Below are 11,914 nucleotides of genomic sequence, written 5' to 3' on the forward strand. Positions count from 1 at the left end.
GATTCTATTATTTTCTGTCTCTTATTGTCCTCAACTCCTCTGCCATTCCTTGTGTTTTACCATCTCGTCTAAACTATATCTTCTTCGCAAATTCCTGCTGTACTTTCCATTTTCTTAACATACTCCACTTCCGATTCATTTTATTTCTCTACTTAACGTTATTTCACGTTCGAGTTCTGCTTTTATCATCTCTTCTAAATCTTCTACTTAGTCTTCCTTCTGTTTTCGTAATTTCCTGTATAAAAAAGATAACAGTCCATCTTACATTACCTCTTGCAAGATGTTGGCCGCTTCCTTATCATTTATCTTCGCCATTTCTCATGCTTTTTCCTACGTCTTATCCTTGTCAAGCCACTTCTCTCGTCTTCTTATCTTACTATCAAGTCTGCGCTGTCTCTCTTCGTCATACCCTTATCTTCGTCATTTTCCTCCTGCTTCCCCCCGTGTTATCGTATCCAAATATTGCCACTTATTTCGCCTTCATTACTCCTCATACGTTGCTACTTCGCGTCTTATCAAAGGGCCTGTCTTATCTCTTATTCCATCTTCCTCACTGGCTTATTTCGTTACGGTACCTCTCGTCCTTCTCTCTAGTTCATGTCCAGTCATTTCTCTTTCGTCATGTCCTGTGCTTCATGCCCGTTCAGTGCAGTCATATTATTCTTTATCTTCATTTCTCACGCTGTATTTCTCGCCTTATCTTCATTTCTCACGCAACTTCTCACGTCTTATCACTACGCAGGCTAGTCCCATCTCTCGCCCTGTTATCTGCTGTCACCCCGTCCTAGCCCCGGGTCGGTCATCGCAGGGGTGGCCTAGGGAGGACCCCCCGAGGAGCTAGGGCGTGCTAGGGGATGGCCCGGGACAGCAGGAGGGACGCCATACTCAAGATGGTCCAGGTGGTAGACAGCTGGCAGCCTGAAGGAAGTAAATCAACATTAAGGAAATTATTAGACGTATTCTGCTGTTATTTCATTCCCTTCAACCCGATGCCGTCTCTCCTTACCTGTATAAAACCACCTGACATTAGCTTTCACATAACCTGACACTATACCCGGGGGAGTGGTCAACCTCTCAACTCTGGGGATGTCCTTTTATTTATGACTAAAACCATTCTCTTTAATTCACCCTGGAACAAGCCCCTTAGGGAGAAGTATACTATGACATTTCAGTGTGTTGTACCTGTGGAGTGAATAGTAGTCCTGGAACAATATTTGCGTCTGTAATTTTCTTGACATAAGGCCCCTCAGAATCTTTATTAAGGGCTCGACTAGTAAGAGTGCCAGAAGAATGGATTTATTAGTACAAGGAAGTGGCAGTATTGTGCGTGGTCTTTATCGCATGCATACTACCACTGGCGTATTGTTGGCCCAATTTTTTGCTTGGCTGGTGAATTTCTTATAGAGTAATGGCACTAACAAGGGTGTAAAGGGGGGGGGAGGGGCCGAAGGAGGAGTGACGAAACTAAAAACAGCGTAAATTACATTCCCACAACATATTCCCAGATACACAGAAGTCTGCTCTGGGAGTCACATATATTCCCAATTAGCCACACCCCTACACCCACTTAGCCACACCACTATATCCACTTAGCCACACCCCTCCACGCCGGCCTGCCTCATATACCTGCCGAGGCGTATTGGTGGTTGTAGGCGGCACTGGATGCAGGGTGGAGAAAGAGGTCCCTGCTGTCCGTCTTGGTGTGACCCGCGACCTGGGCGTGGCAAGCGACCTGAGGAAGGGGAAGGGGTAATATTAGGTCAGGTTAGAGGTGGTGGTAATATTAGGTTAGGTCTGAGGAAGTGGTAATGTTAGGTCAGAGGAAGTGGTAACAGGTTAGGGCAGAGGTGGTGGTAGTATTAGGTTAGGTTAGGTTGTGTTTAATTAATCTGGTTGCAAACTGTTTTGTACCTGTATGGATGAAGAAAAACGTAAATACAGTCTTTTAATACAACATGAGATGATGCCAGATATTTAGCGTTCACTCTACTTTGGCTGTGTAATGACTGGAAGCTGAATGAGTAACAGCATGACGATAATGTGTTGTTAGGTTAGGTTAGGTTAGGTCAGATTAGGTTAGGTTAGGTTAGGTTAGGTCAGATTAGGTTAGGTTAGGTTAGGTTAGGTCAGATTAGATTAGGTTAGTGAATTAGGTCTACCTGTGCCATGTTGTTTTGGTTGAAGTAATTAGGGGCATCGAAGGTGAGGCTGACCGTGGAGGTGACCCGTCCGTCGTGGTCCTCGAAGTCAGGGATCTTTGTGGTCTCTCCCTGCTGGACCTGAGGGAGAAAGGGTTCGGTCTTCCTGCTATACTCTGCTCCCTTTAACCTGGCCTAGAACTAGTACCTCTCCACCTTCAATGCTGAACTATAAATAAATAAATAATAATGATCTGTATACTTGGAGTCTTAATAATCTCACACGTTGTACATGCAGGCTAGAGAGCTCCTTCCTGCAACTATACTCTGCTCATTATAACTTGGCCTAAAACTGATATCTCTTCATTACGGCCGCTGTTAATCTCGTCCTGTTGTGCCTATACCCTGTCCACTCTAACTTGGCCAAAAAGTAATTTCTCGCCATCTTGAATGCTGAGCTGTAACAAGAGCCTAACCCCTGCCGTCAGTGAGGTTCCGTACGATTTCCTTACGTTGCTCGCCGCTCACAGACCCCCTTCCTAAGCTGAATAAAATCGTCTGGAGGCAGAGAGAATTAAGCGGACCATCCGTCACTGTGCTGTAAATCATCATCATCACCATCATCATCACCATCACTAATCATCATCCACCACCACCATCATCATAACTCATCATCATCATCATCATCATCATCATCATCGTCTTCATCATCATCATCAATCATCATCATCATCATCTATCATCAATCTCATCAATCATCAATCTCATTAATCATCAACCTCATCAATCATCAATCTCATCAATCATCATCATCATCAACACCACGTATTCTCACCGGAGTGCCGTTGATGTCCCAGGTGATGTGTGCCCTGGGTTTGGCCCCCGAGGCGGTGCAGTTCAGGTGGATCCGCTCCCCGGGGCTGTAGTGAGGGGGGTCCCGAAGCAGGTTGGATGTGATGACCACGCTTGACGGAGGCACTGACGAAGGAGGAGGAGGAGGAAGAAGAAGAGGAAGACGAAGGAAGAGGAGGTGGGAGGAAAAGGAGAGAGGAAGAGGTGGGAAGAGGAAAAGAGAGAGGAAGAGGAGGAAGAGGGAAAGAGGACATGGAGGAGAGGAGGATAGTAATAATAATAATAATAATAATAATAATAATAATAATAATAATAATAATAATAATAATAATGGAGAGAGAGAGAGAGAGAGAGAGAGAGAGAGAGAGAGAGAGAGAGAGAGAGAGAGAGAGAGAGAGAGAGAGAGAGAGAGAGAGAGAGAGAGAGAGAGAGAGAATCAATTATGTGTGCAAATCTGTCAAAACCATTTTCATTTTAATTCTGAAATCTCCACAAACACACAGAAGGGGAGAGAGAGAAAAATGACACCAGAAGCGAAATATACACAGCCTGTTTCAAGAGTCCTGGCCCACTGTCTCAAAACACGTCATGGAGACACAGAAAAGAGAGGAGAAAGACAAGAAGTTGGAGGAAAAAGAAAAAGAAAAAAGTTGAGATTTTTTTTTTTGTGTGTGTACACCTGTGATTAACTGTCCTTTCTAACTATCTCAAATTTCTGTCACAATGAAAAAAAAAAAGTAAGTGCGAGAAAGATTTAATTTACCTGTATATACGTGATCAATTATTCTAGTACAGTGTTTCTCAAAAATGTGCCAAAAATACTAACAGCCAGAGAAAAATGTTTGTGGGAGTGTATAGTCATTTTTTCTTATCTCGAAACTGTGTCCAGATTATTAACATTAATTCCAATCTTCCTTCTTTAGTTATTTACAAAGCTTCCATTAGGTCAGATCTTTAAATTTTTAGGTAACCTTCAAATGGATGCCTTTACAAGAGCTGTCCCTACCATGAGGATATAATCAAGAGTACAATGGGAGGGTTAATATTCGAGAGTACAATCTAGTTTTAGTACATAATTAGAACGGCAGTAACAGTACCCGGAGATTACTGCTGTACCCCCAGAGGCAGTATAGGTAGAGCTGTGGTGGGGTGTAACGCGGTGTGTATATCGATTAAACTGCAGTGTGTGTGTGTGTGTGTGTGTGTGTGTGTGTGTGTGTGTGTGTGTGTGTGTGTGTGTGTGTGTGTGTGTGTGCTCTTGGTATGAGTTTGTTAAATAGTTATATAAAGCCTATGATTTCGACTATGTGACTTCTTTCAATTGTGGTGCACAGATTGTGGATATACATTACAAAATATCATGTTTTTCACTTTCTACAGTTATCAATACACAATCAATGAATATATTATGAAAACACCAAACTCTGCCCATAAAGTTACGCGATGTTCTGTTTATATTAGCGTCAAAATCTGGCCACAAACTACCATGAAAGCTTTTTGGTATGAAAGGCAGTGTATGTCAAATAAAGCGATGGAAATATACATCAGAGAAACAGTATGACAATTCAGAAGAACAAACTGACACGTGTATAAATTTCAGCTTAGTATTACTGCAGTTATGTAGGCACTTGTAACTATTAGATTTTGCGTTTAAAAATAAGAAAATAATGAAAAACAAAAAAGAAATTCAAGAGTGAGGAGCATTGCCTGATACCTTTTATATCTATGACACACCTGTGGATACGGACGAAAAAAAAAAAACAGTACTCTCTCTCTCTCCCTTTCTCTTTCTCTCTCTTTTTCTCTCTCTCTCTTACCTACAACCTGCATGGGTTTGGTGGCCACGGCGGTACGGAAGGAAGGTCCCTCGCCCATCACCTCACACTTAAACACACCTGACGTCTCCTCAGATACGTTCCTTAGCACCACAGACTCCTCCGTGGATTCGTCAGTCTGAAAGAAGGAAGACGAAGAATATTACCTTAAGATCAAAGAAATATTAGCGTAAGATCAAAGTAAGAATATTAGCGTAAGATCAAAGCAAGAAGAGTAGCGTAGGATCAAGGTTGATTTTTTTTCTAGGTTGTGTGTAATTTTTCCTTCCCCTAAATAAAAATGTCATCTGTCTATCTATCTACCTGTCTATCTGTCTGTCTATCCATCTATCTATATCAATCTCTCTATCTACCTATCAATCTATCTATATCTACCTGTCTATCTACTGCCCTCCTTTCCTTTCTATCTATTTAGCTGTCTATCTAACTCTGCATCTATTTATGTCCGTATCAATCTATTTATCTCTCTATAACTATCTATACCATCTATCTATCTGTCCGTCTGTCTGTCTATCTTTACCCAAACGTTTCTAATCCAGGGGATGGTGGCCACAAACAATCGCCTCCACGTCCCCTTTTCCTCCACCATCAGACTGTCCTACCTCCACCCTAAACCACTCTCACCCATATGCCTCTCCACTCCCTTCTTAACTTGCTTGGGTCTAAAAAAATATGCATGTTTTGGTTTATACCTGGTAAAAAAATAAGAAAAAAAAGATAAAACTATGTCTGACCTTATATTGCATGGGATTTTGAGAGAGAGAGAGAGAGAGAGAGAGAGAGAGAGAGAGAGAGAGAGAGAGAGAGAGAGAGAGAGAGAGAGAGAGAGAGAGAATAAGTTCAATATTCTCTCTGACAGCTGAGAAATTGATTGTGTGTGTGTGTGTGTGTGTGTGTGTGTGTGTGTGTGTGTGTGTGTGTGTGTGTGAGAGAGAGAGAGAGAGAGAGAGAAACAAACCACGCTTCTCTCACCTTCACCTGTATCCCCCTAAAGGTATACGCATGTTTGGGGTCATAATTAGTGCCCTTGTAGGTGTAAAATTGATCCTTGCCCCGCCACCAATTGACCGTGTACAGGCGGTGGTTTTGTCCGTGGAGCCGGAAGCGACAGGTGAGCGTAACATCCTGACCGGCTTGGGGCGACTCCGGAACCTCCAACTGCAGTATCTCCACCATTTTGCGATTATACGCCGACACACCTAGGGAGAAAAGGTGTAAACTTGACCTTATAGTTGTACTGATGATGATGATGATGAGGAGGAGGAGGAGGAGGAATAGGAGGGCAATGGTGATGATGATGATGATGATGATGATGATGATGATGATGAAGATGAGGACGAAGACAGAGACGAAGAGGAAGACGAAGACGGCAACGACAATGATGATGATGATGATGAAGATGGTGATGATAACGGCGAAGCTTTACAAGTTTCTCCACCTTAACCATTATGTTTCAGTAAATTACAGCTTAACCTCTCAGTCGCCAAAGAAGAATCAGACCTATTCCTAGCTACCTGTAAAAAAAGAAAAAAGTTAAAAAGAAAAACCTGCCTGCCGTAGGACAAAGAGCATCGCTGAGTCGTCCAGGTAACCTTTGCGTAAGTGTGTAATAATTTGTGATCCGGGCTTTGATCAGACGTTACCTGTATCACCTGAACAGGTAAAGGGGACAGTATGCACCGGTCCTTTCCGTCTGTCTCCACATTTGCTCCACTTCTTTCACTTTTTCTGTGTGTGTGTGTGTGTGTGTGTGTGTGTGTGTGTGTGTGTGTGTGTGTGTGTGTGTGTTTTCACTGCCTATGACCTCCACGTTTTTCTATGTAATGTGTTCAGGTATTTCAAAATAAACAAATCTTGAATCTGCTTTTTTTTTTTTCTTTGGATGGGACAAGTACCACAGTCTCAGCCTTGGGTTCTTCCTTAGCTGATTGGGAAAAAAATAGGTCGACCCCATATGACCTTGACCTTGCTGACCTGAACCGCTCATTGTCCCTTTGTACTGTATCACCGACAAATGTTTGGCAGAAATCCGTCGAGGGGTTCAGGAGATATTGCGCCAACACGGATCAACTAATTCGACCCCATACAGCCTTGACCTTTGACCCCTTAACCTTGCTAAACTAATCGGTTCATTATCTCCTCATAGTGCATCACTGACAAAAGCTTGGCGAAAATCCGTCACTGGGTTCAGGAAATACCGCGCCCCAATAGCGTTACGGATCCGCGCACGCACTCACGCACAGACTAATCACTAAATGCCTCTTCCTGCATTTGTGGGCGGAGGCATAAAAACCCCTGTACTACAATTCGGAACACAAAGAGCATTGAAAATAGCACCAGACCTTTCCCTCCTAAAATCGCTGCTCTCCTAACGTGATTTTCTTCGCCTCAAACAGAATTCAGTATTACAAGGACATAGTCTGCAATAGTGTGTCCTGTTGGTTTAGAATCATTTAGTCTGTGGGTATGTATAAATGTGTGTATGTTTGGTATGTTCATGTATATTGCTTTACCAAACTGAAGAGGCAAAAATAAATAAAACAGCCTGGAACTCAAATAAATAAATAAATAAATAAATAAGGAAGACATCATCACACTGAAGAAGCTAATCAGACGAAATTCCATCAAGGTAATAATTAAATTTTTACCTTTTTGGAGACCATAAGTTTATATCAGCCTAGCCCCGGGTCCCTACGCTCCTGTTTACATGAGGGCAATTTGGGACTGGATGATGATGATGATGATGATGATGATGATAATACCGACGATACTTTACAATCCATCTCACAGATGTCTAGGATATACATCTGAAAGGAAATAAATTAAATCTCTACCTACAGCCATAGTTCTAAATCCCGGAAGGGGTGGCCACAAACAAATCGCCTCCAAGTCACTTTCCTCTGCCATCAGGCTGCCCTACCTACAGTTCATACCACCCTCACTCTTACACCTCTCCGTTCCATCCTTCTATCTCATTCCCGGTCTCTCCCTCCCTCTCTCCTCCATTCACCTCACTCATGCACTCTCCTAGTCAATCTCTCTCTCTTCAATAATGTTATATACGGCGTTTGTTTTCTTCTTAGCTACATTAAACAGAATGGCTGATATTCCTCTATTCCTCTTAATGTTCTGGTAAGTGATTAAGTAACAATGCAAAATGACGTCACATTATTTAACCACGACGAGTGAAAAAGCCAAAAGAAAAAAAGGAAAAATAATCATACGACTACTGACACAAGGCAAACCTCTCTCTCTCTCTCTCTCTCTCTCTCTCTGCTGCTCTTCATAAGCGCGTTCATACTGAAAGACGAAAGACGAAGATATTTTTATTCCAAACAGAGACGAACCCTCAGCTTATAGCCTACTTTTCCTCAGAGAGAGAGAGAGAGAGAGAGAGAGAGAGAGAGAGAATCAGTGCGTTTCGAGGTACCCGGAAACGTTACACTTGAAAGGATGGAGGTCATAGGCAATGGGAATGACATACTGAGCAAGCCCCCCCTCCCTAAAAAAAAAAATGGTGTCCAGGAGGCGAATACAATTTAGAAGCTCGAAATTACCTGATAGAAAACGCGGGGCGGGGCTCAAATTTTGGGGTGACTCCGGTAAAAATATCTTGTCTATTATCCACAGCGACACTACGTTCGGATTAATGATAGGTGAGGGGAGTACAGCGGACCGTGATTGGCAGGGGCGGTGAGGTGAGTAAGGTGTAGGAAGAAGGCCACTGTTAGCCTCATCAAATTTGCCATTTTGGATTGTCTGAAGTGGTTCCCAGACTATGATTAAAATGTTTACTCTGGCAATTTTCTTGAGGCAACAAACGGGCGAGTAAAATCCCGTGTGCTGTATTTTAAAAGTATGTAAACAGCACAAACAGTTCTGCTGGATGAAATACCTACACTGAAATTTTTTGCAAGTAGCCGAATGATTACGTAAACAAGAGTGAGTGACAAGAGTTCAGTACATAATCATTGGAGCTGGTTCTTCACTATTCTGAAATTACTGTATATATATTTTTTACATATTTGCGCACTGAGAAGTTACAATTAAATGAAAAAGGACAAATCTACATATAAACATCTGCTTAATACATGACTGATATGAAAACTATTACAGTTACTGGTAAGTGTTGTTCTGTTCATGAAAAATAAACAAGCTGATAATTTTGAGTTGTATCTTGCATTAGTAACCAATTTTCATCACAGAATAAAAATAACTCTGTTTAAACCGCAAACATTTTCCACATGCTAATATAATGAAGTGGTAGTAGAGGATCGTGCAGTATAAGATCACACAGCATAAAATCGCACAGTATGAAATCACCGAGCATAAGATCGCGCTGTTTAAGATCATGGAGTATAAAATTCCACAGTATAAAAGCAAACAGCATAAAATTGTGCAGCTTAAGATCGCACAGTATACAATCGCGCTGTATTAGATAGCACAGAATAAGATGGCACAGAAAACTGCTTCGTAGTCTAAACCAATCTCTTTCTTTTATGCCCCGGAACGTCATTTAATTATATACGGACTAATGATAAGTGATTTATTTATCTGAGCACCCTATTAGTAAAGGAATTAATGAAGACTATGCCATACCCCTCAAATTCTCAAACCTTCTCCCGACGTGAAAAAAATTAATGAATACGAATAACCCAGACGCCATGGTACTGAAGGGGTTATGTTCCGGCCTACGTCAGCCTAGCCTAGGGACCCTACACCTCGTAATGGGTGCTATGGGGCTGGATGTTTCCATTACCCCTCACAATGGGGTGGGGAGTGCTCAAATCAGCGCTGTGAATGGGGGTAAAAATGGGGTGATCAGGGGAAGAGTATGCTAACCCCACAGAGAAGCAGTATATTATTTCCGTGTTATATTCTGGCTGGTTCCTGGCAATTTTATCCTGATCACACACACACACACACACACACACACACACACACACACACACACACACACACACACACACACACACACACACACACACACACACACACACACACACACACACACACGTTTCACTGGTACTTACTTCCGGCTCCCGATTTACGATTTTTCTCAGGTGACCGAACTCTCTCTCACCTGGATAAATGAAACAACCACGTCTTCCCTGCATATTTTCTGGCTCCGGACGATTTTATTCAGCTGACAAAAATTCCTGAATACTCAAAGGGACTAACAAGGAGCTATAAACCCTACTATACTCCTTTCGCTCTAACTTGGCCTAAAATTACCGTCTCTCCTTCATGAGTACTTGTCACGAAGAAGTGCTATGGAAGGGATGTAGAGCAGTAGTATTGTCTTTCCCTGCCACTGAGCTACGTGAAATAAGCTGGAAATGGACAATACTCTAGGCCAGGTTAGTGTAGAAGGAGTATAGTTGGTTAGAGGCACTGCTGAATAAAGTCGCCTGGTCGATGCATGAAAAAAATAAAATAAATAAATAAAAAACTCTTAAATGCTCTCTAAACCATATAAATGAAAGGTAGGGAATATATTACAGTTGAGACACAATGGAAACAAATAAACTAAAAACATTCCAGCCATTCACAGCACATGTACTAAAAAATCTCACCCACATAATAATAATAATAATAATAACAACAATAATAACAATAAAAACTGATACAACCACCACTACCAATACTACTACTACTATTACTACTTCTATTACTAAAAATAATAATAATAATAATAGTAACACTGATACCACGACCACCACAACAACCACCACCACCACCACCAACAACAACAATAACAATAATAACAGTAATAATAATAATAATAATAATAATAATAATAATAATAATAATAATGACACCTGCGGCCATCAATCAGGAATTATTTTTGGCGGTAATTCTCTCCCAATAAGCTAGATTCGCGGCTAAAAATGAATACAGGTAAGAGGATTAGGTTAAGCCGCAATATCAGTTTTTAATCCGAGAGTCAATGGATACACAGATTTGGAATTTTATAAGTGCCATCACCATTTCGACTCGTGGTATGGCAAATTAGGGCAACAATATATTTTCTCTTTTATTTTTTTTTAAGTAATTTATTTCCTAACTTTAAAGTAATACAGGAAATTATGGCAACAATATAATTAGTTTTTTTTTTTTTTTAGTAATATATTTCCTAACTTTTCATTAATATGGCAAATAATGGCAACAATATTTTTTTTTTTTTAGTTTTTTTACGTTATATATTTCCTAACTTTTAATTAATATGGGAAATAATGACAACAATATGGTTAGTTTTTCTTTCTATAACGTGTAATATTAATCCTAACTTTTAATTAGTCTTTATATTAACTGGAATAAAATTGATAACAGACTAAATTTCTGTACTTGGTAAGATTAAAATTGGAATAATTACGAGTTTTTCTCTAACCATTTTTTTTTTTCATGTAAATAATAGCTTAATCTCTGTCATGTTTATATAACATGACAAAAAACGTCAGTTAAAAAAAAAAATCACAAAAAATAGCAAAGATTATATCATTATTAAAGTAACCCAAAATACACATACATACATACATACTCACATACACAGATACACATACACATACACACATACACAGATACACACACATATATACACACACATACATACATACACACACTAAATATAAAACCAATAACATCGACAAAAACAATAAACAAAATCAACAACTGACGAAAAAGTTAGAATCAGATTTAAAGCTACAACTAGGAAATTTAACACGGCCAGCACCTAACTTCCCTCGAACCCTTCAGTCTATGTGAGGAAAACACGGCCCCTTAGACGGACAGGCGTGCCACTTAATTACTAACTTTAAGCACAAACACACCCCACTTAAGATGACGCTGTGGATGCCTCTCCTACCTGTCACTACTACTTTATTTTCATGGAGAGAGAGAGAGAGAGAGAGAGAGAGAGAGAGAGAGAGAGAGAGAGAGAGAGAGAGAGAGGGAGAGAGAGGCTAATTTTACCAGAGAAAATGTATTGGACTGTTTTAACTCACTACCATCTCACTTTCACCAATATTTTCAATAGGAAGAGATAATAGTAAAGAATGAGACAATGATGAATATGACTGGTGAACGTGA

General features: G+C 40.6%; 1 protein-coding gene across 1 annotated transcript in view; it reads right to left on the reverse strand.

The window, feature by feature from the left end:
• Positions 1-847: 847 nt before the first annotated feature.
• The window catches only part of LOC145415694 (uncharacterized), a 24,588-nt gene continuing 13,521 nt past the window's right edge, over positions 848-11,914 (reverse strand). The window contains exons 2-7 of the mRNA XM_080284911.1: positions 5,798-6,024; positions 4,808-4,943; positions 2,961-3,116; positions 2,160-2,266; positions 1,627-1,732; positions 848-918 (exon numbers count right to left, since the gene is read on the reverse strand). Coding sequence (XP_080141037.1) covers positions 848-918; positions 1,627-1,732; positions 2,160-2,266; positions 2,961-3,116; positions 4,808-4,943; positions 5,798-6,024 — 803 coding nt within the window. The remainder of the gene's footprint in view (positions 919-1,626; positions 1,733-2,159; positions 2,267-2,960; positions 3,117-4,807; positions 4,944-5,797; positions 6,025-11,914) is intronic.

The sequence above is a fragment of the Coenobita brevimanus genome, chromosome 103 (assembly GCF_032717465.1).
Source record: "Coenobita brevimanus isolate Jiangsu-jjx chromosome 103, ASM3271746v2, whole genome shotgun sequence".
In the NCBI taxonomy this organism is placed as follows: Eukaryota; Metazoa; Arthropoda; class Malacostraca; order Decapoda; family Coenobitidae; genus Coenobita; species Coenobita brevimanus.